The 22,385-nt window shown below is 38.3% G+C and overlaps 1 protein-coding gene across 1 annotated transcript in view; it reads left to right on the top strand.

Annotated features, from left to right (window-relative positions):
• LOC6041871 (basement membrane-specific heparan sulfate proteoglycan core protein) overlaps nucleotides 1-22,385 on the top strand; it is a 182,808-nt gene that overhangs the window by 113,291 nt on the left and 47,132 nt on the right. The window contains 12 exon segments of the mRNA XM_038260900.1: nucleotides 11,221-11,331; nucleotides 11,492-11,617; nucleotides 12,110-12,241; nucleotides 12,379-12,492; nucleotides 15,167-15,283; nucleotides 16,512-16,625; nucleotides 16,726-16,862; nucleotides 17,196-17,286; nucleotides 17,798-18,016; nucleotides 18,917-19,063; nucleotides 21,799-21,937; nucleotides 22,028-22,113. Of these exon segments, the coding sequence (XP_038116828.1) occupies nucleotides 11,221-11,331; nucleotides 11,492-11,617; nucleotides 12,110-12,241; nucleotides 12,379-12,492; nucleotides 15,167-15,283; nucleotides 16,512-16,625; nucleotides 16,726-16,862; nucleotides 17,196-17,286; nucleotides 17,798-18,016; nucleotides 18,917-19,063; nucleotides 21,799-21,937; nucleotides 22,028-22,113 (1,533 nt within the window).

Below are 22,385 nucleotides of genomic sequence, written 5' to 3'. Positions count from 1 at the left end.
TGACTTGAAATTGTGGAAAATTTTCTAAGTCAGGATGGCACATTTTGGTATTATTTGAATATTGAAAGGTTCCATCAATTTTCTCTAAAACTATGGGAAATTTGTTAAAAAAAATTACGAGTTAATTAATTTTGCGCTAAAATGACTTGAAACCCAAAAATGTTAAAGATGATTTTAAAAATTAGAGTGATATACCCACTAATATTTTTTTCAAAAACGTTGAAATATCTCTAAGTCGGGATAACCAAGTACTTTTAAAAACGAGTCAATCGACAGATTAATGAATTTTGGTGAATTTCAATTCAGTTTCATTTTAATAATACTTATTTTTCAATCTTGTTATTTTTCAGAAGCTTCAAGAACTTCAAGCACAGGCCGTTCATCAATGACAAATGCATTCGGTGTGGTGAAGAATATCACTAATAACAACATGGAATCATCAGGTGAGTAGATTTGGCTGTTGCATATGAATAATTTCCGTTTTTTCACTAACTGCAACTGCTGCACTAAAAATGGTATGAAAATACCAAATTTTGGTATTACTTGTTCAAATACCAGCGACCATAATGTGCTCTTAGTTGCCCAGTAATAGATGGTAAAATACCATGAAATCATACCAAAATCATGTATGTGAAAGACCACAGAAATACCAAAATATGATTTTCCAAGGGCGCGGAATACCTAAAAATAAAACCATGGCAATACCAAGTTTTGGTATTCAAGCAATGTTCAAAAATCCAGAAGACCTCAACTTGGTATTGAAATGGTTTTATTTTGAGGTATTATTTTACCCTTGGAATAACATGGTTTGGTATTGTTGTGCCCTTACACACACAAGATTTTGGTATGATTTCATGGTATTTTACCATCTATTACTGGGCAACCAAGGGCACATTTTGGTCACTGTTATTTGCCCAAGTAATACCAAAATTTGGTATTCCCGTGTTATTTACCCCTGCTCGGGAAATATGTACTCCTGGAGAAATCCAAAGTTTGTTTACATCCGTAAGAAAAAAGTGTTCCGAATTTGTGGATTTCAAGAGTCAAAGTATTTCTCCAAAAACTTGATCTAAAAGTTAAAATTTGCAGTTGTTTGATACAGCATTCGAAAAACCGCAAGAAAAGCTTTCAAATGAAGGTAAAAGCGAGTCATTAAGTTCAATTATCGGTTTGCTATGATTTTTTGAACATTGGCCGATCTGTAAACTGTTCCGAATATGAGGGATGACTGTAAGTACAATTTTGTACAATTCCCATTTAAACGCCTGTAATGAAAGGCTGTAAGAACAATGTCGTACCGCCCGTTCAAATGTTGCTCCAGAATTTAGGTATTCCAATGTACAGTAGATTTTGTGAAAAGTAACCATTGCAAATCATCTGGACTGGTGTAAAATGCATTTTAAAACACGTTTTTAATTGAAATGTTCAAACCATGGCTTGTAATTTAAGTTACCACCTTTGATCAGAGTCAAGGGGTATGAACTTCAAAAAATATTTGCAACGGCCTTATCACGTTATAACAATTATATCACATATATACGGTACGAGATGTGACCAACCACCTTGGTTTGCCCACATCGTCTCATGAACCTTCCCTGAACACTCGGGTCATTTCAAGAGGTAGACCACTTAGAAAAGCTAGAGTTAGGGTAGATTTTCAACCAAGAAACGCAAAATAAGCGCAACATTTGCAAATATAATAAATCTGCACCAATTCGTCAAACAACAGTCGTTTTGAATTTAAATAGCTAGAAAAAGTAATAGAATGGCACAAGAGATTTGCATCACACATCACATTAGGCATTGTTTTCAGTAGCGACAACTTGGCTACTCTTATCAACACCCACGAAACGCAGAGATGAACGCAACCTCGACTTCTGCGTGATCTTCGAGGGCTCTTCGGAGTCTGGACGGGATCGACTCGTTCACTTGCTTGAGCACCAGGAAGGAGTCCACACGCTCACGAAGATCTAACACCAGTGAGTAGAACCGCGATTTAAGAACCTCCCACGAGGTCGAGGAAGTCCCGAAAGCCACCGTCTACGGCTGAGGGATTGCGATCGTACGGCCATCCGTAACCTGGCCAAGTCCCGCGAGTTCTAGTGTTCGACCAGCACGTTAATTACCCTGGATTGCCCCTTGGCAAGTGTTCCTGCTAGCCACGAGCTAAGCATCGGTGGGCTCCGTTACAAATAGCCACCGCCACGAACCGCACCGGAGTGTGCCTGGACGTGCACGACAACCACGCACGGTCCTTCGAACGTCCCGGATCGTCTACTACGGGTACGGAAGCGAGTACGAGAGACGCCGTGTCACGAGGTTCCGGACGGGAACGTGACTTCGGCGAATACTACGGTGTTCCACGCCGGAACGCGGGAAGTCCTGCAACACGAGGAGGAGACGGCAGGCAACGAGAAGTCCCAGGTCGAGGACGGGGACGGAGCGTGTTCGAGATCCGACCACCCACGCGTCGGGGAACGCACCAGATCCCGATGTCCACGAGCGACGCCGAGAGTAGCTGATCAGCGGGCCCATACACTGACACCACACAAGTAAGTCCGGTTAGGTAGCGTAGGGAGTAGGTTGTTAGGGCAGATTCTCAAATAAACGTGCCATGAAAACGTAGAAGTGGTCTTTTCCCTCTTTGCTTTCAAATGAAGATTAACTGAGTGAGCCGACCCTGGGTGTTCTTGGGGGGTTTTGTGCGACTGAGCGGGTTGTAACAAAGGGAAAGTTACATATTGGCGACCAACAAAAAAAAGTTAATAATTTCAATTATTCACTTTATTTTGGAGGTTAACGAGGGGGGAGAATCTGGTTTGAATCGGCAAAATCGGTCTTCGGATTGGCGTCGGTGTTTCTGGTAAACCCACTTGCTTTTAAACTGTTCAATTTAATGTAGATAATTGTAGTTCTGAAGTGAATTCTTCAACTGATATTATAAACCACTTAATTTGGGTGGCAATGATTGTTCAAAAGTAAATTAATCGCTCAATAACTTGCAATTTTGGCGTGATTCGATCGAAAACCGCATGTAAAATATTTATTGGTTATAATTTGTCGTGAAATCGTTTGTCTCAATTAATTTATTAAATTTGGTGTTCATTTGTACATTTTAAGGTGTGAATTATTTTGCATGAGCTGTATTTTATTCTATTTATTTTATTTATTATTTTAAACTGTTTAAGTGTGTTTTTTTTTCTATCCAAAATGGATCAATTTATTCGTCAATATTTTGATATGAACACTGCTCATTTGTTGGAAGACGAGCTGAACAACGAGCTGACCATTCGCAATATTGAGTTTGGTTCGGAGTCTCGATCAGCTTTAGAGAGAAGATTAAGAGGACAATTAAAAGAAGAAAGAGAGTCCAAAGTCTTAACATTTGAGTACGAAAAAGGATGGGATTTATTGATCGATGAACTGGAATTATGTGATAATAAAATTCAGGAGATCAAAAATATTTTAGAAAACAGAACAGCTAAAAGTGTCCCAGATCAAAAATTCAAAACACGATTACTTCATTTATTTATCCGCATGCTTCGAGCTAAAGTTCACACTACCGAGGACGCTGATATTAATACGATTAAGGAAATGGTAGGAGTTTGCGCTAAACTATTAAGAAATTATTTTTCACCGACTTCACCGTTTGAGGAGATACGAGCGGCAGAAGCAGAAATTATCAATTCTAGCATACGCCAAGCGCGAGATGAACTCGACAAAGATAAGACCCCAACTGAGATCACTACTCAGAACAATGGTAACGTAACCCCTATTCCGTCCAAATCAAATTCAATATATTCGGGAGTGGGAACTGAACAGGAAGAAGTAGAGGAAGAAGAAGAAAAGGAAAAATATGATGAAGAAGAGGAAGGAAACATCGAAGAAGAGGGAGATGCGGAAAAAAGGAATGAGCAACAAAGCGAATTAAATAAGTTGCGAAAAATTAACGCTGAGCTTAGAACTATTGTGGATCAATTATTAGAGAGAATACACAAATTAGAAATTGAAAATTCCAAACCAGATGATGTCATGAAAAATAGCACCCAATTTAACAATCAGAATAAACCTAAGTTGGAAGGTCCATCAAAACCAAAATTTAGTTACGAAGATTTTTAAATTGGCTGGTCAAAGATGAAAATTCAGGTGAACACAGTAACAACAATTCAAATGGAAATGTCAAAGATAATAAAAATTTTCATAAACAACCAAAACCGAGTTCCTCAAGCCATAAGGGATCGGGAGGAGAAGTGACTGGAAAACGGTTCCCTGTGCACAAGTGGAAAATTAGGTACGATGGCTCTGATGGAGGTCGTCGCCTGCACGATTTTTTGAAAGAAGTAGAATTTAATGCAAGATCCGAAGGTTTTAACAAACAAGAATTGTACAATTCAGCTCATCACTTGTTTGAAGGGAAAGCTAGGTCATGGTTTATGGAGATTAATGCAAATAATGAGTTAGAAACTTGGGAAAATGTTGTCAGTGAGTTGAAACTAGAATTTCTTCCACCTGATCTTGATTATTTTTATGAACGGCAGTTGCATTTGCGTAAGCAAGCTGCAAGGGAAAAGTTTCAAGATTATTATTTTGATATGATTCGACTCTTTAGAAATTTGTCTAGTCCGATGGAGGAGGACAGAAAGTTTAAAATTATTTTTCGTAATGCTCGAAGCGAGTACAAAAGCGCTATGCTAGCTGCAAACGTTAAAACTCTTCCCGCGATGAAGGAATTTGGGAAAAACTTTGACGCCATCAACTGGCAATGGTACACTAAGGGTGAGAAAGAAGGTCCCCGAGGAACACGAACAAATGATAGGCAGATAAACGAAATCAAAACAGAGAGAAGAAACCCAAACCCGAACAATGCTGGAAATAATCAAAACAATAATCGTCCGTGGAATAAGGAGAGAATTTCTCGAGAGAGTTTAGAAACACGAATCGTCCAAATCCAAATTACAGAAATGGTCAGAATAAGCAGAATCCACCAACTAAACCTGAAAATTCGTTGCAAAAAGAGCCCGAGCGGAAGCCATTGCAAAAACTAGTCAACCTGATGATCAAAATCCAGGGCCTAGTACAAATCTAAATACTTTGGAAAAGATTTTAAAGTCGTATGTCCCGTTACGTAAAGGTACTTGTTTTAATTGCCATAATTTTGGGCACAACTTTTATCAATGTAAACAGGAAAAGCAAATATTTTGTGAAGAGTGTGGTTTTCCTGGTTTTTTAAAATGTGATTGTCCGTTTTGTCCAACAAAAAACTCAGAGAAGGCTGCTCAATGAGGCAGAGTAGTCGAAAGGAATTACCTGAAAGCCCTCTTGAAGAAAATTCCACCAAAAGTATTCTTACGCAGCTCGGTTACGCGCACGTGGAGGCTGAATCTAACGATGATGGGGAGGTCAACACAATCTTTCTCCACCCGCATGGTGATAACAGGCCATTTGTGCGAATCGACTTGCTAGGAATCCAAATAACTGCACTTTTAGACAGCGGGGCAAATAGAAACATTTTAGGGAAAAATTCACATAAACTCGTCACGAATTTGAATTTGAACTGTTCACCGTCCGACATGTCTTTGATTACTGCCGAAGGACATCCAGTAGAAGTTGCAGGAGAGATTGATATTCCAGTTTCTTTTAACGGAACTACAAAGATCGTCTCTTTTGTAGTCGCGCCCTCTCTCAAGCGACAGTGCTATCTTGGAATGTCGTTTTGGGATCAATTCGGTATCTATCCTTCTCTCCGAGAGTCGTTTATCGAAACAATTGATGACTCTGAGGAGCAGATCGATGATGAAGTTCTGTTGACTCCCAAACAACAAGCCAAGTTAGAACAAATTAAATCTTTATTTCTGGTACCAAAGCCTGGTGATATCGGCTGTACGAAGTTGTTAACTCACACTATTGAACTTAGTGACGAATACCGTGACAAACCACCAATTAGACAAAACCCATACCCATGGAGTCCCGAAGTTCAACGAAAAATAGGAATTGCTTTAGATAATATGATTAGGGATGATATTGTAGAACCGTCTACTTCAGAATGGTCTCAACCAGTAGTACCTGTTTCAAAAAGAGACAGCGATGCTGTACGCCTCTGTCTCGACGCGAGAAAGCTGAATGAGCGCACTAAGCGTGACGCTTATCCGCTTCCGCATCAAAATCGCATTTTAAGCAGACTTGGTTCTTGCAAATATCTTACCACCATTGATCTTAGTCAAGCCTTTCTACAAATACCGCTTAGCCCCGAATCTAGGCCATTTACAGCATTTTCCATACCTGGACGTGGATTGTTTCATTTTAAGAAACTACCGTTCGGGTTAGCAAACAGTCCAGCCAGTTTGAGCAAATTAATGGACAAAGTGTTAGGATTCGGTGTGCTCGAGCCAAATATATTTGTGTACTTGGATGACATAGTTGTCGCAAGTCACACGTTTGAAGAACACGTTGAACACTTGAAAGAGTTAGCTAGAAGGTTGAATGAAGCTGATTTGAGAATCAATTTACAAAAATCCAAATTTTGTGTCCCGGAATTGCCCTACTTAGGTTACATTTTATCAAAAGACGGTCTTAGGCCCAATCCTGATCGCGTTCACGCGATTGTTGTGTATGAGGTCCCTAAGTCTGTTCGTGCGTTGCGCAGATTTCTCGGTATGGCGAACTATTATCGAAGATTTATCAATAATTTCAGCGAATTGACATCGCCACTCACAGATCTACTCAAAAACAAACCTAAAAAGGTTGAGTGGACTGCTGAGGCTGATCTGGCATTCCGGACCATTAAGGAGAAATTGATTAGCGCTCCTGTAATGTCAAACCCTGATTTCAAATTACCTTTTACGGTGCAAACCGATGCAAGCGATCACGCAATTGCGGGGGTGCTTACTCAAGTTCAGAACGGAGAGGAGAAGGTCATAGCGTATCATTCAGAAAAGTTAAAAGGCGCGGAACTTAACTATCACGCCGCGGAAAAGGAGGGATTAGCAGCTCTGAGGTGTATAGAAAAGTTTCGATGTTATATCGAGGGGAGTAAATTTACACTAGTGACCGACTCGTCAGCTTTAACATTCATTATGCGCTCTAAATGGAAGACTTCTTCAAGGTTGTCACGTTGGAGCATAATCTTACAACAATATCATATGATCATAAAACACCGAAAGGGAAAAGAAAACGTTGTTCCAGACGCTCTCTCCCGGTCTTTAGAAATCGCGGAGATTAACGATGGTAGCGATTGGTATTCTAAACTTTACGCTTCTATAAAACGAGATCCTGAAAATTATATTGACTTTAAAATAGAAAATAATATCCTTTACAAACTAATTTCTTCACAGTCCGATGTATTAGATTACGCGTTTGACTGGAAGCAATGTGTACCGACTTCTAAAAGAGCAGACATTTTAGTCAAAGAACATGATGAAGCATTCCATGTTGGCTACGAAAAGACTGTTGCGAAAATTAAAGAAAGGTTTTATTGGCCACGAATGGCAGCTGAAATTAAGAAATATGTAATGAACTGTGAAACTTGTAAGAGAATAAAACATTCAACAATTTCGGTTGTCCCAGAAATGGGCAATCAACGGATTACAACCAAACCATTTCAGATTCTAACAATCGACTACATACAATCTCTTCCGAGGAGTGCCAAGGGCAATGCACATCTGCTCGTCCTGATGGACGTGTTCTCTAAGTACTGTCTGTTGGTCCCTGTCCGGAAGATCTGTGCAAGTAGTGTTTGTGAAATTCTAGAACAGTTCTGGTTCCGTCGTTTATCTGTACCTCAGTACCTGATATCAGATAACGCAACAACATTCCAATCTAAAGAATTTCAACAACTATTGAATAAATATGAAATACAACATTGGGCTAGCGCAAGACATCGAAGTCAAGCGAACCCCACGGAAAGACTGAATAGGACGATAAATGCAATGATTAGAAGTTATGTTAGGGAGAATCAGAGACTTTGGGATACGCGAATCTCCGAGGTGGAATTTGTGCTGAACAACACCGTTCACGCGACTACCAAGTACACCCCGTACAGGGTGATCTTCGGGCATGAGATCGTTACCAAGGGCTCCGAGCATCGACTCCAACCCTTACTGGAATTGAGTGATGAAGAGAGGATGGAGCGGATGCAGATCGTCAGTAGATCGGTTCACCAGAGAGTTGTTGACCATCTACGAAAGGCGCACGAAGAGACGAAGAGACGTTACGATTTGAGGCACAAACGTTACGCCCCGACCTTTGACGTCGGGCAGAAAGTGTACAAACGTACGTTCCGTCAGTCTTCCGCCGGCGACCACTTTAACGCGAAGCTTGGAGAAGTGTACGAACCGGTGGTGATTCTCGCAAAGAAAGGTTCTTGTGCGTATGAAGTTGGTGATGACGCAGGGAAAAGTCTTGGTGTCTTTTCCGCTGGCGATTTAAAAGCATAAATTTTTGCATGTTTTATGCTGGAAGTGATAGAAAGTTGGTGTAAACGATTTGTGATGGGAAAGTTGAGAGCCGATTTCTGTTATCAGCATGTAGAAAGTCGGTTCCTCACACCGTTTCAGCTATTGTTTCGACCCAGCCGTTCTTATCATGGAATTGTATCCCGGGATGATGAGCAAGAAAAGGAGAGGAATATGGATAACGATTGGAGATGGAATAATTGAAGGTCAGTTTGTCTATTGTTAAAGGGTACCAAAACAAAACAGTAAAGCTTTACAAATTTTATACTCTTCGGTGATATATTTATTTTCTTTTGTGTCTTTTAATCGCATTGTCCTTGATCGTAAACAGTTCTTTTGGTCATGGAATAGCGAGTTGTGGGCGGACAAAATGAATTTATTTATTTATCTCTGAGTTTTTGTTACAGAAAATGTTTGTGGGTAGCTTTTGAAGCACCAGTATTTATGTTTTTATGCTGTATTATTTTAACTTCGTCACAAGGACGCTTGTGAACGTTGAATCCATTGAAGGAGGAGCAATTTTAAATTGTTTCTTATTTATACACCACCAAATTAAGTACAAATACACCAAATTTGATTCCCTTCTGTTTAAGAATCCACGTACGAAGTCAACCCTATTTAACTGATCTTGGCCAATCTTTTAAAGTAAAAATCGATACATTTCGACTTCGTATCTGCGCAAAAATTGTTCGTTTTCTTAAACTGGATCGAATCAAATACGCAACAAAAGTAAATTTCGCGATATGAATTGAAAAACTAAGGCCATAGTTTGCAGTGTCACTATAGTTAGTGCTCACAAGTGCAACATAATACCACCCAAAACGAATCCGCGCGCTTAATTAATGAAAATTTAAATTTGTAGAAGTATTCCGGAATACAGTAAGAATTCATATTTTTTGTAATTTTAATGTGTAATTTATTGTTTGATGTTTATTGTTTGTTAATGATTGTTTCCCATCTTTTGATGCGAGTATAATATTTCAGTCGAAGATCATTTCGTTTCTTCACTTATGCACAGTTTGAACGGATTGATTGTAAGGGTACAGTTGCGGCATTTTGTTTGATTCTGATCTTATTCAAAAAACAAAAAAAAAATATCTAACAATATTTTTTTTCCCCGAGCGGTGCGGTAGTGTGACCAACCACCTTGGTTTGCCCACATCGTCTCATGAACCTTCCCTGAACACTCGGGTCATTTCAAGAGGTAGACCACTTAGAAAAGCTAGAGTTAGGGTAGATTTTCAACCAAGAAACGCAAAATAAGCGCAACATTTGCAAATATAATAAATCTGCACCAATTCGTCAAACAACAGTCGTTTTGAATTTAAATAGCTAGAAAAAGTAATAGAATGGCACAAGAGATTTGCATCACACATCACATTAGGCATTGTTTTCAGTAGCGACAACTTGGCTACTCTTATCAACACCCACGAAACGCAGAGATGAACGCAACCTCGACTTCTGCGTGATCTTCGAGGGCTCTTCGGAGTCTGGACGGGATCGACTCGTTCACTTGCTTGAGCACCAGGAAGGAGTCCACACGCTCACGAAGATCTAACACCAGTGAGTAGAACCGCGATTTAAGAACCTCCCACGAGGTCGAGGAAGTCCCGAAAGCCACCGTCTACGGCTGAGGGATTGCGATCGTACGGCCATCCGTAACCTGGCCAAGTCCCGCGAGTTCTAGTGTTCGACCAGCACGTTAATTACCCTGGATTGCCCCTTGGCAAGTGTTCCTGCTAGCCACGAGCTAAGCATCGGTGGGCTCCGTTACAAATAGCCACCGCCACGAACCGCACCGGAGTGTGCCTGGACGTGCACGACAACCACGCACGGTCCTTCGAACGTCCCGGATCGTCTACTACGGGTACGGAAGCGAGTACGAGAGACGCCGTGTCACGAGGTTCCGGACGGGAACGTGACTTCGGCGAATACTACGGTGTTCCACGCCGGAACGCGGGAAGTCCTGCAACACGAGGAGGAGACGGCAGGCAACGAGAAGTCCCAGGTCGAGGACGGGGACGGAGCGTGTTCGAGATCCGACCACCCACGCGTCGGGGAACGCACCAGATCCCGATGTCCACGAGCGACGCCGAGAGTAGCTGATCAGCGGGCCCATACACTGACACCACACAAGTAAGTCCGGTTAGGTAGCGTAGGGAGTAGGTTGTTAGGGCAGATTCTCAAATAAACGTGCCATGAAAACGTAGAAGTGGTCTTTTCCCTCTTTGCTTTCAAATGAAGATTAACTGAGTGAGCCGACCCTGGGTGTTCTTGGGGGGTTTTGTGCGACTGAGCGGGTTGTAACAAAGGGAAAGTTACAGAGACCTCAAGAGTCATTCCGACACATCGAAGTATGAAGACATTAAAAGCGAAGCCCTACCATCCTAAAATAACCGACATTCTTACCACAACGTCTACTTTTGCCGGTACTAGGCTAAATCCATCAAACATATAGACAAAACAAACAGCAAAAACCAAACCAACAAATTATATAAGCCAATAAAGTTATGACCGCGGGATGCTGTCGAGCTTCATCCCTTGGTAAACTTGCTCGTTGTTATTCAAAATTCACACGTCTTGTTATTTTATCAGGATGGCTTCACGACTATTGTGCACCAGAAAAAAATGCCCAAAATTCCGATAATCCCACCCAAACTCAAGTCCAAATGTATGGAAATCCCTTTTGTCACATTCTTAAGAGCAAAGCTGCAAGACATTCTAGACCAGATTTAACCTGATTCTCCGTATGTTTGGTTTGTATTCGCAGATTGCTTACACGATGAGTTCTCCTGCCCTGACGGAAGCTGTATTCCCTCTGAACAGAAGTGTGATGGCGTACTTGATTGTGAGCATGGCGAAGATGAGGAAAACTGTCCAGGTAAGTTGGTTTGGGAAGATGTTCATTCCATTGGAAACTGTTATACGTCATATGTATATGTAATATAAAAGTTGTGTTTCACTTTATTCATCGACTCATTGCCAAAATCAAAATTTCCACCTTATTCTAATTGGACTTTCAATTCATTGCATGACTAAAGCAAATCCACATAAATGTTTGGAAGATGAATTCCAGTGCAACGATGGCCGTTGCATACCAAATAACAATGTATGTGATGGAAGCAAACACTGCTCGGATGGTGAAGATGAGGATTGTATAACAGAAGGTATAATAGCATAATTATTCAAAATTTAAAACCACCAAACACGAGATCATTTCAAATTTCACTCAAAAAAACGGAAAAATTGAGCAAATTTAAAGCTTTCAACCAGGGAAAGGTTACGCAATCGATCCTAACTCCATCGAATTTGCTGATTTTAACTATTTAAACAAGTTATTTTGTACAACCGTTGATAGAAACTTGCTTGCTCACTTCCTATTGAGCTATTAATCACTCGATTTCAGTTGAAAACGCTTTTTATGAGCTGTAATTGAATGTCAAAGTGTAGATATGGCAACATTAGAGGCAAGACCGAGTTAGATGCTATTCCTCTAGTTTGTTTTTTTTTTTTCAAATTAGATTTTTTTTAATAAAAAGTGAAATTTGGAATGAACTTCAAAAAGTGTAGTTAACTTTTGGCTATTGGATTCATTTGTTTCATTAACCCTGGTAAATTTTGTACACGCTTTCATTCACGGACCTGGAATTGCCCACAAGGAAAGAGCACACAACTAAAGTTTTGTCCACTAGGAAAGTTTACTTGCAACGATCGCACGTGCATATCGATAATTGGCCGGTGCGACGGAAAAGTAGACTGTCCTAGGGACCGGGCCGACGAAGAAGAATGTCGTAGGTTTCCCCAACTAACACGCCCCCAACGTACTGGACTGAAAGAATTTTATTTTTAACGATACTTTTTCGGTGTATTCCCATTCTGTCTGACTAACTAATACGCCACCCAACCCATTCTGCTAACATCGAAAAAGCATGTCCCAGAAATACCTGGCAGTGTGACTATGGACAGTGCATACCCTTGGAGCAAAAGTGCGACGGGAACATTGATTGTCCCGACGACATCTCCGACGAGCGTAACTGTGCCAGTAAGCTGTGGAACAGAATATATTGCATGAGGTTGCATGTTTGCTATTTTAGCTGTTTATTGTATGACCCCCTCGGTAGTCATGATTCACTCGTTTAGTTAGTCTTAGTTAGTTCAATAGCTAGAAGTTGCAATTTAAACTAGTCTTTTTGCTAAACAAACATTGGTATTAGTTCAAATATTGTATTATGTTTGATGTTCACAAAAACAGAGAATTGAGCAGTAAGTATTTTTTCCATCCAAACCAAACCACTACAAGGACTTTTCCGCCCTGAGCTCCTAAGTATTTTAGTACGGCACGGAGCGACGGCACCGGATACTCATATTCACACTTAGAATTTTAGAGCGCCCGACGCAGGACTCAAACCAGCAACCTCTGGATTGTGAGTCCAGTGTCCGGTGTGATTGATCCACACGGGTGGGACCATATTTACGACTTAAAATCTGTTTTTTTTTTTCAAATGTTCAATCCCTCTAACGCCAAGAACTGTTTGCTTAGCGTAAAAATAGTAAATGGTTAAATTTAGGTAAAATAATATAGGAAATACTTTACTTTGATCCACAAACATCAAATAGAGCAACAGGTTGAAGAAGGTGCAATTTTTCCAAGACAATGTTTCAAAAGTTTAGCATATAAATTGATTGGCTCCTTCAAACTCACCAACACAAGCTTTCTTTTAAAATAAGTTAAATAGTTGAACCGTCGGTTCGATAGCATTATTTTGCCTTATTATCGAATAGTCATTTATATACCTTTGTTTTGATAAAAATAAGGTTTTCCTGAAATTAAAAAAAACTCCTTATACATTCAGTTGCTCACATGCCCAGATGGTGCTCGTGTGCACCAAATGAAGAAGACCGAAAAACTGACAAACGGTTCCAACTCACAATAATGTTCCAAAGGCTCAAAAAGTGTTCAAGGTTCAAAATTAAACCAAAATGATTACATTTTTGGGAAATTCAAACGATATCAAACGATTTTTGTTTCAACATGTCGTCTGTTGTATGCATAACGAATCATTGTCATAACAAAAATGAATTAATGATGAGGTTTTGCTAAACTTAACAAACACTACAAGATGCTTTAATCCGATTTTTGCAATTCACTTCCGTTTCCCGGAAACCGCAAAACACACTTGAGGCATAGACCAATTTATCATCAAAATGATCGTGCACACGTGTGATACGTCATACATGTTGTTGGAAAATGTGTAAAATTTGTGTTGATACATATTTTTTAAAAGAAATTTCATCTTTTGTTTATGAAAACATACGGTTTAAACCATTATTGATTTGAGCTTATTTTAGTTTGTATGGGAATTCTGTGCACACTAGTGACACGTAGTACAATTTTACTTTCAAAGCACACTTGTGAAATGTGCTCTTCAGATTTTGTTTACATAATTTACTGTATCTTCAAACTGGTGTAACCAAATTAGTTGAAACTTTGAGCGTTTGTTTAGCGATAATATACGAACCGATTGTTTAAAAAAGTTTGACTCCATTATTGATAGTTTTGAAAATATTTACCATCAAATTTTAAAAATTGATTTTCTCGAAAAGTTTTTGATGGTCGTTGTCACAAGAAAGCACACCACAGACGATGTTTTGATTTTGGATTTTGATGTTTTTTTTAATTCCTGAAAATTTTCCCATTTCTGTTTACATACACAGAAAAAAACGTTGAATTTTGGAATGTTGAAAATTTCGTAGGTTAAATATTACCTCATTTTTGAGTAATATTACATAAAAAATGTGGTAAAATGTGAACCTGATGAATATTCATCAAAAACTGATGAAAATTCATCATTTTCTGAGGTAAATTTTTTTATTTTTACACAAAATCCGTCACCATTTCCTGATGAATATTACCATAATGTTTTTTTTTTTGGCTTGAGTTTAACCAAATTCGGTGAAAATTGTGAAGATGTTATACATTCTACGTGAATACCTACAACTTGAAGCACCATGGAAAGTGGTCCCAGTTCGGAGAATTTAATGTTCAAAGTTGTGGTGCTCTGGAGTAACCATATATTTCAACATAAATTACAATTGTTTTAAATTCATTAACGAAGTTGACTTTACAGCTGTCGACCACTATTGCCACTAGTGTCTACCTTTTATCTGCAAGGCTCCTCATTACTGTACGAGAGTATTTTACGGAGCGATGGCGCCGTAATATTGACACTTAAAATTTCTAAGGCGCCCGACGTGGGATTCAAACCAGCGACATCTGGGTTGTGAGTTCAGAGAGCGGTCCGATTAAATCACACGGGTAGAATTCGATAAGCAAACATAAAAAAAACTATGAGGATGGACCAAAAGGGTTAATTTTTTAATACAGCTGCTTAAGTACGGCTTGATTCCTCAAACATGTCCATCAACATGAATGAGCGATTCGTCAACACCAGGCTTACCATAATTTAATTGTCAAATATCGGCTTATCTGAAATATGTCAATCAACCCTTTACTTGTATTGACGAAATTTTAGGCAATTGGAGTCATCAGAACACAACGTTATCAGTAGCAGACTTGTAGTATTGATATATAATTTGAAAAAATAAACCTGGAGTCGCCATAATGATGTTTCATTTATTTGTAAAACCTATAAAGCGAATTCTATAAAAGAAAATTTAATTCTCCCATGTCTTCGTAAAAATAACGTTACTTTTAGGCGAACAATGTGGTCGACATGAATTTAGTTGCATCAGCGACGGATATTGTATAGGGATTGAAAAGCGATGCGATAGACAAATAGACTGCCTGGACGGTTCTGACGAAAAGGGTTGCGGTAAGTGGGCTTTGGTGTCCAATATGCATTTGCAAATCGCAGTGTTTGTGGTGTCTCTGATGTATGCGTCCGAGTAGTAATAAGTAGAAAAAGCACTTTCCATAAAAAATGAGATACGAAATTTTCCAACACAGGCACACCGAAAAAAACGGATGGACGCTACTTTCAATAATAATGCACAAGCAAATAACCAACCTGATTCCGTGCATTTGTTCATTTTTAATTATAACTGACCACTTCAAGGCATATTGAACTTGCCTTTAATTTCAAGGACTTTTTGACTGACAATTCTCTCTTTTAAGTCATCGCCGTCGTGCTAATTTGTCGCACGTGCATTTTGGGTAAAAATGAGTTAAGAACGCCATTTTGTGCGGCTCAAAATGCTTCACCTTTTGCCCTTTATAGATCCTCAAACTTCGATTTCAATCCTGAGAAAATCAATAAAAACCGAAAAAACTCCGTGCATTGTTGTCACCCTTCATATGAAAAAAAGTTTCAATCTTGTCGTACTAACTTGACACACTCAGAAATTTGGTGTAAGTGCGTCAAAAAGCTACAAACGACAAGATAGCACGACAGCGTCGAAGTCTGAGTTAAAAACAACCCCGATATCATTAGGACAATTACGTAATTTGTATTTTTGACTCAATGATAATTAAAAAATAATACTTTTTTAGTAAATAGTATCTCAAATTATATTTTATTATAACTAAAAAGGAATTCAGGCTCTTAGTTGAAAACGTATTTGCATAATAAATTGTAATCGGAATTAACAAAAACAAATAGTTTAAACAATTTCACCGTTTACGAGAGGAATTTAAATCAAGCGAGGATTAACTGTACAAAATTAATGAGTGTATTAACAATTTGTTTGTCCTTAACTAACCTACTGAAACTACACAGAGGTATAACTAGAGGCAAGTTTGAGCTTGAATTAGCTTGACCTATGCTAATGCTATGCTTGTTACATCATACCTCTTGTAATGCTTTTGGCTTCATATTAACCTGTTTAACCATATGGATATGGAATTTACCTTACTTTTTTGCTTCCTCAACATTGCGGGTCCAAATGCTTCAAAAATGCACGATAATGTATTAACGAAAATGGAACGGAACAAATTACAAAATTGTTGCCGGCGGTCGCATGCGTTATCACCCTTACTTCGATTGGTGCTTGCATTTGTTATGCGTGCTTGGTAACAACTTTTGGAACCTGGGAATCCTAAAGCCCGCTGCAACAATGGAGATTTTTTCTGTGATAATGGTCACTGCATCCCAATGGCTCAGAGATGTGACCATTGGAACCAGTGCAGTGATGGAAGTGACGAAAGAGGTTGCACAAGTAATTTATTTGAATTATGTATTATTTTCATTTCAATTAAGTTTGTTTTTTTTTAATATGATTTTGATTGGTTTTTTATATTTTTTTTAATTTTCAACAGATTCTTGCAACTCTTATGAATTTACCTGTGATAACGGAGACTGTACCGACAAGCACAATGAGTGTAATGGTGTTCGGGACTGCGGAGATGGTTCTGATGAACGAAATTGCCCTTCAAGACGCTGTAATGACAACGAGGTTTATGGTTTTTCTTACCTACACTTATTACAACTTCTGTTTATATCCACGCTTTCTTATGATTTTTGCAATGATTTTGTACACCAGGAGTCCATAAATTATGTGGATCGTTTTCACAAATTATATTCTATGCAATTTAAGTCCGGGAATGATTCACTTTTAACACAAATGTTTTCTAAAATTATGCCACGGTCAAACCCTTAGTTACATAAATATAGAAAAACACTTCACTACATCCTTCTCAATTGTGAGCCTTCAGCAAAAATCATTTGAAATGACGAGGCGTTGCATAGAAAGTTTTTTTTCATATTCTTTAATTATAATCATTTGTAGTTTGCATGTAATGATGGATCCTGCACACACCAAAGCAATCAATGCAACGGCCGTGACGATTGTCCTGACGGCAGCGATGAACATAATTGCCGTAAGTATCGACGTTGAGAAGCTTTTAAGCCACCCATTGCTATGCATTTTAAATGTGTGTGACGTCAAAGCATAAATCATCTTTTCTATGTTTTATTTTTATTGCATCGTATAAATTGCGAAGCCTCTTGTAAAATTCCGCCTAATTTTGTAACAAAAAAAAAAACTGCTTAAACAATGCAACGACATAAACAAAAAATAGATTTTTGCTATAATTAGAATACGTTTCACGTCACTTTGTTATAGAGCCATAGTGGCCTTCCAGACATGAAACCATATAAGATCTTACACAATAGCTTTTTCGCTCAGTTCATGTTTGGTAGGCCTTTTTGGTACCAACAAATAAATTTGACAAACAGTACGGATTGATAGATTTGAGAATTATATAATATTTTTGGAGGGTGCAATGCATACTTTACATTTTGATTAGTAAAGTGGTCCGTACTGTTTTCTTAAAAAAAACTTCAATCTAGCAATTCAACTCATGCAATCAATTTCGCGACACCTCCCAGACGATAACTCCCATTTAAAGTCATTGGATCATCATAATCACCACAATCGTCCTAGCGCCTCTCATCATCACAATCAGCAGACGCACTCGCCGGCGCGCAACGATCGTTGTGGACCAGATAGCTTCGAATGTCACGATGGGATTTGTATAGCGGATTACAAAAAATGCAATGGCATAGTTGACTGCCACGATCAGAGTGACGAATTGCATTGTCCATATGGTATTTCTTTCTTGTACATCCATCCTTTTATTCACTTTTAGAGAGTATGCTCCTTGTTTGGAAAATCCACAAACAAAAGTTTCGGCATCACGCCGGCTAACTAGAAAGTGAAATATATCCCTCTTACAAAACACGTCAAATTAGCTGAACCAGCGTCAGGCTTTTAGCATATTTATAAAGTTGAATAATAGTAATACAGCCCAGAATCAATCACACTGACCAACACAATTACTGGGCAGGCTCAACTCGAGAAGAAACTTTAGAGTCTTCAGAAAGACGAGCACTTTGATTTTATCAAACATATAAAGACTGGGCCGAATGGTTTTTCTCCATAATGTGTGTAGAGAATTAGTACGGTTCGATTCTCCTACATATTCCATGCGATTTTTTGATTGCATGCAAAGCCGATGAACCACTCTAATTCTCCATACAAACTTTGATGAGAAAAACGTTCAACCCTTTAAAAAAATCCCTCGAGTTGAGCATGCGCAGTTATTTCCGTAGGTCAGTGTAATCCAAAGTTATGATTAACATCGGATAATCGAATAACGACAAAAAAATGGCTAACCTATTTTCATTTTCTTATTTTTAAACAAAAAAATCGAATCGAGCGATGATTGCCTGTTAAATTTCGTAAACAGTTTTGAAGCTTTGGAAACAAACCAAACATCGAGCAAATTCTTTAAAAACTTTGCTTGGGGTCCATTTTTCAAAACAATAACTCGCAAAACGCTTTACTATCATTGTGTTAACAACTTGAACTGTACCATTCGGCAACTCTGAAAATAGTGTGACCTCATGAAAAGTATTGCTTACATCGAATTGCCATTGTTAAATTTGCTTGCCAATGAATGTACATATTTGCTTATGCTTTATTTATTGCAATACCCAAAAACACAGACTTCGATGTCGAGGACGGAGAGGAGGAGGAAGAAGATAATTGCACCGACGATGAGTTCTTCTGCGATGGCCGATGTCTAGACAAGCGACTCCAATGTGATGGCAGGATCGACTGCCAAAGTGGGGAAGATGAGGAAAATTGTCCCGGTAATTCTGGTTTCTCCGTTGATCAATCCGTAATCCACTAATCCATACTCGCTGAATTTTCACACCCCGGAGATGCAATTTTTACGTTTTGTAGTTGTAATAGTCCTAAGAACCAACTGTAAACACTCTGTTCATCTGGCTAACACTTAATATAAAAATGTATTAAAGTGGGATACCGTCATCAGGGGTGACATTGGGTCTGGGAGTGAGATTGGGTCATACAAAAATGCAGAAATTCTGACCCCCTAGACCAATTGTCACCCCTGCTGACGGTACACTGAATGTTTACAGTATGTTCATAGAATTATTTAAAAAAAACGTCAGAAATACTGTATTATTTTTTTCAATCTAACTGGCATGAGGTTCTCATTTCAAAACATTTCATAACTGATGATTTATTTATATTTTAAAATATATTTATCTGATCTTAATAATAGTAAATAATTGCAAGAACTTATTTAAATTTCGGGTCATTCTTCGCCAACTCAAACAGCTGTTGTTGCGCCTCCTCTTCGATTTCTGAGAATATACAATAACAAAAATAAATTAAATATAAAAGTGTGGAGTTTGCTTGTAACCATCACAAGTTAAGGCGTTTTTACAAAAAAAAAAAAAGTTTTGTAAAAATTGGTCGTTGTCATGTTTGTTTAAGATCACCCGCCACAGATAATGAACGCCAAAACAAAGAAAAACACAAAAAGGAACATTTTCAAAACTGTTGCCGCAAACATCAGACTTATATACAGGTTCTCGTGTAATTGTCTGCATTAGAACTTTGTAAAATACTTTGTTTTTATCCGCGCCAAGCTAGATATTTGTAACGTTTTTAAAATGTATTGTAGTGAGAACATGTTAGTGTAATCTTAGATAATGTAAACAGTACTTGTAACTAATCGTTACTGCAAAGAGGTTTTTTAGAGGAACGCAAGTGCATTGAGACCTTAAGTGCACACGAATTGTTAAACTGAAAATAAACGACTAATTTGATTGATTGATTTAAGACTGTAATACACTTGGTTTATTGCAGATTCCAAAAGAACCTTACCTGTTCTATTAATGCCATGTCCTAAGATTTGTTAAAGTATTGGTTCAAAAAATGGCAGAGGTTTGAAATTATTATTTTTTGTGTAAAATACGTGTTTTTTTTTTTTTGAAATTTTAGTAAACCATCAAATCGGGAGTCTAATTTTTCATAAAGTTCCTTATAAACAATATTTCAAAATCATCAACAATTCAGGCTGCATTCGAGATCAGGGACCAAAATCAACAATTCAGGCTGCATTCGAGATCAGGGACCAAAATTACCCCTTTTAACAAGGTTCTTAGCAAGTCGTAGAGAGATCGAAACAACTTTTAAGATTTCTAGTGAGTTGGTAGAGATTGACCCTTTTGTTCTCCTAATCAATATATTGTCTAAGTTATTAATTACACAACTCGACATTTTTTTTAAGTTGATGTTTGATAGATTTGGGCTCTCTGAACTTGCTCTTGCTTATCCGGGACCGTGATGTAGGAGTAGCGTGATTGCCTCTCACGGTGGCATATGTTGGCCCCGGACTAACCTAAAAAGGTTAGGTCGTTAGCTCAGTCCAGGTGTAGGTGAGTCGTCTCCCCGGGTCCTGTCTCGGTAGAGTCGCTGGTAGGCAGTTGGACTAACAATCCGAAGGTCGTCAGTTCGAATCCCGGGATGGATGGAAGCTAGGGTGTAAAAAGAGGTTTGCAATTGCCTCAAAAATCAAGCCTTCGAACACCTAGTTTCGAGTAGGAATCTTGCAATCGAGAACGCCAAGGCCAATTTTGATTTTGAACTTGCTCTAATCAACAGAATTGAATTTTAATGAATTCCCTGCCAATAAATTAAATTTTAAATTTGGGTATAAATGGTATGGAATCATTTTAAGCAACCACACGCACCCCATTATTTTGTCTACCACCATAAATAAACTTGGTTGTTTAAGATAGTTTCATAGCATTTATACCTGAAATTTACAATTTTATTGATTGGCAGGGAGCTCAATTCTGTCGATTGAATCATGTTAAGGAGCCCACATTCATCATACCTTGACGAAACTATGGCGTTTACTGACATCAACTCAAAATGTTGAGTTGTGTTATCTTAAATTTATTCAACATAACAAGACACAGTGAAACACAAATGTGCGATTCAGATTAGTCATGGGGAAGCATGTGGTCAAGGTCTCGAATTATTTCATATCTAGAAACTTGTATTCTACCATAATCTTGAGATGGAAAAGAAATTAGAAAATATGCTACTTAGACTGTTGCAGATATTTTTCATGTCCTTGACTCAGGCCTAAGCCAAGCCCCTGACTTTTCAAGCCAATGTTGAGGGGATTTTTTCCAGTTCGTTTATTTATTAAGGCTCACTTGAATTAACTTTACAGAGCCGGTTTCCAGAATGTTGAGGGGATATAAACTATCAAAAATAATTGCAACGGCTTGATTATTCAATATACTAACCTTATTAAACAATGCAATCTTTAAAATTCAACTATAACTATATTACTATATAAATCACGCTTATAATAATACTGTTAGACCGTTCTATTGTGTTTTGGCACTACCCCTATCTATCTTCTTCACTGAACGATTCTAGATTTTCCTTGGTTCAAGCTTATTTAGTATTATGTATTTATCTCCTATCCTGTTGTTTAGGTTAGTTAGGTTAGTTTGTTGTACTTATCGATAACTGTTACTTTTTTTGTTGTACATAGATTCGAATGAATGTAACGATTCAGAGTTCGCATGTGATGAAAAATGTATTGATAGAGATGGTTATTGTGACGGGTTGTCAGATTGTGCCGACGGAACAGATGAAAATAATTGTATAATTTGCCAGGCTGGAGCGTTTCAGTAAGTTATTTGTGTTACTAACTAAGTACGCTAAATACTGTAAATATTTTTATTTTTATATTTTATGGTTTTATTCGTTTTGTAAAATAGTTGTAAAAGTAGAGAGTGCATTCCCAGTAGTAAACGTTGCGATGGAACCGTGGATTGCACCGACAGTAGTGACGAGATTGATTGTAGTAAGTGTACATAATATGAGTAATGTAAAAAATAGTTTTCGAGTTTATTTAACCAATAACACAATGCGTGGAACACGGAGTTTCATTTGTTACTGACACTATGTTTTATTGCACTAATTCTCTTTTTTGCTGTTTTGTGCGTTTTTATTTTTCATTCCGATATGGGTTGTACACTACGAACTACAAACCAAACAAAAATGCTGATTTCGCTGGACACTGGCCAAAATTAAATCCAATCTGCACTAACCATCTACACCTATCACGGTCATATC

The sequence above is a fragment of the Culex quinquefasciatus genome, chromosome 3, assembly GCF_015732765.1.
Source record: "Culex quinquefasciatus strain JHB chromosome 3, VPISU_Cqui_1.0_pri_paternal, whole genome shotgun sequence".
NCBI lineage: Eukaryota > Metazoa > Arthropoda > Insecta > Diptera > Culicidae > Culex > Culex quinquefasciatus.
Note: the sequence above shows the minus strand (reverse complement) of the source record. Positions and strands in the feature narration are given on the sequence as shown.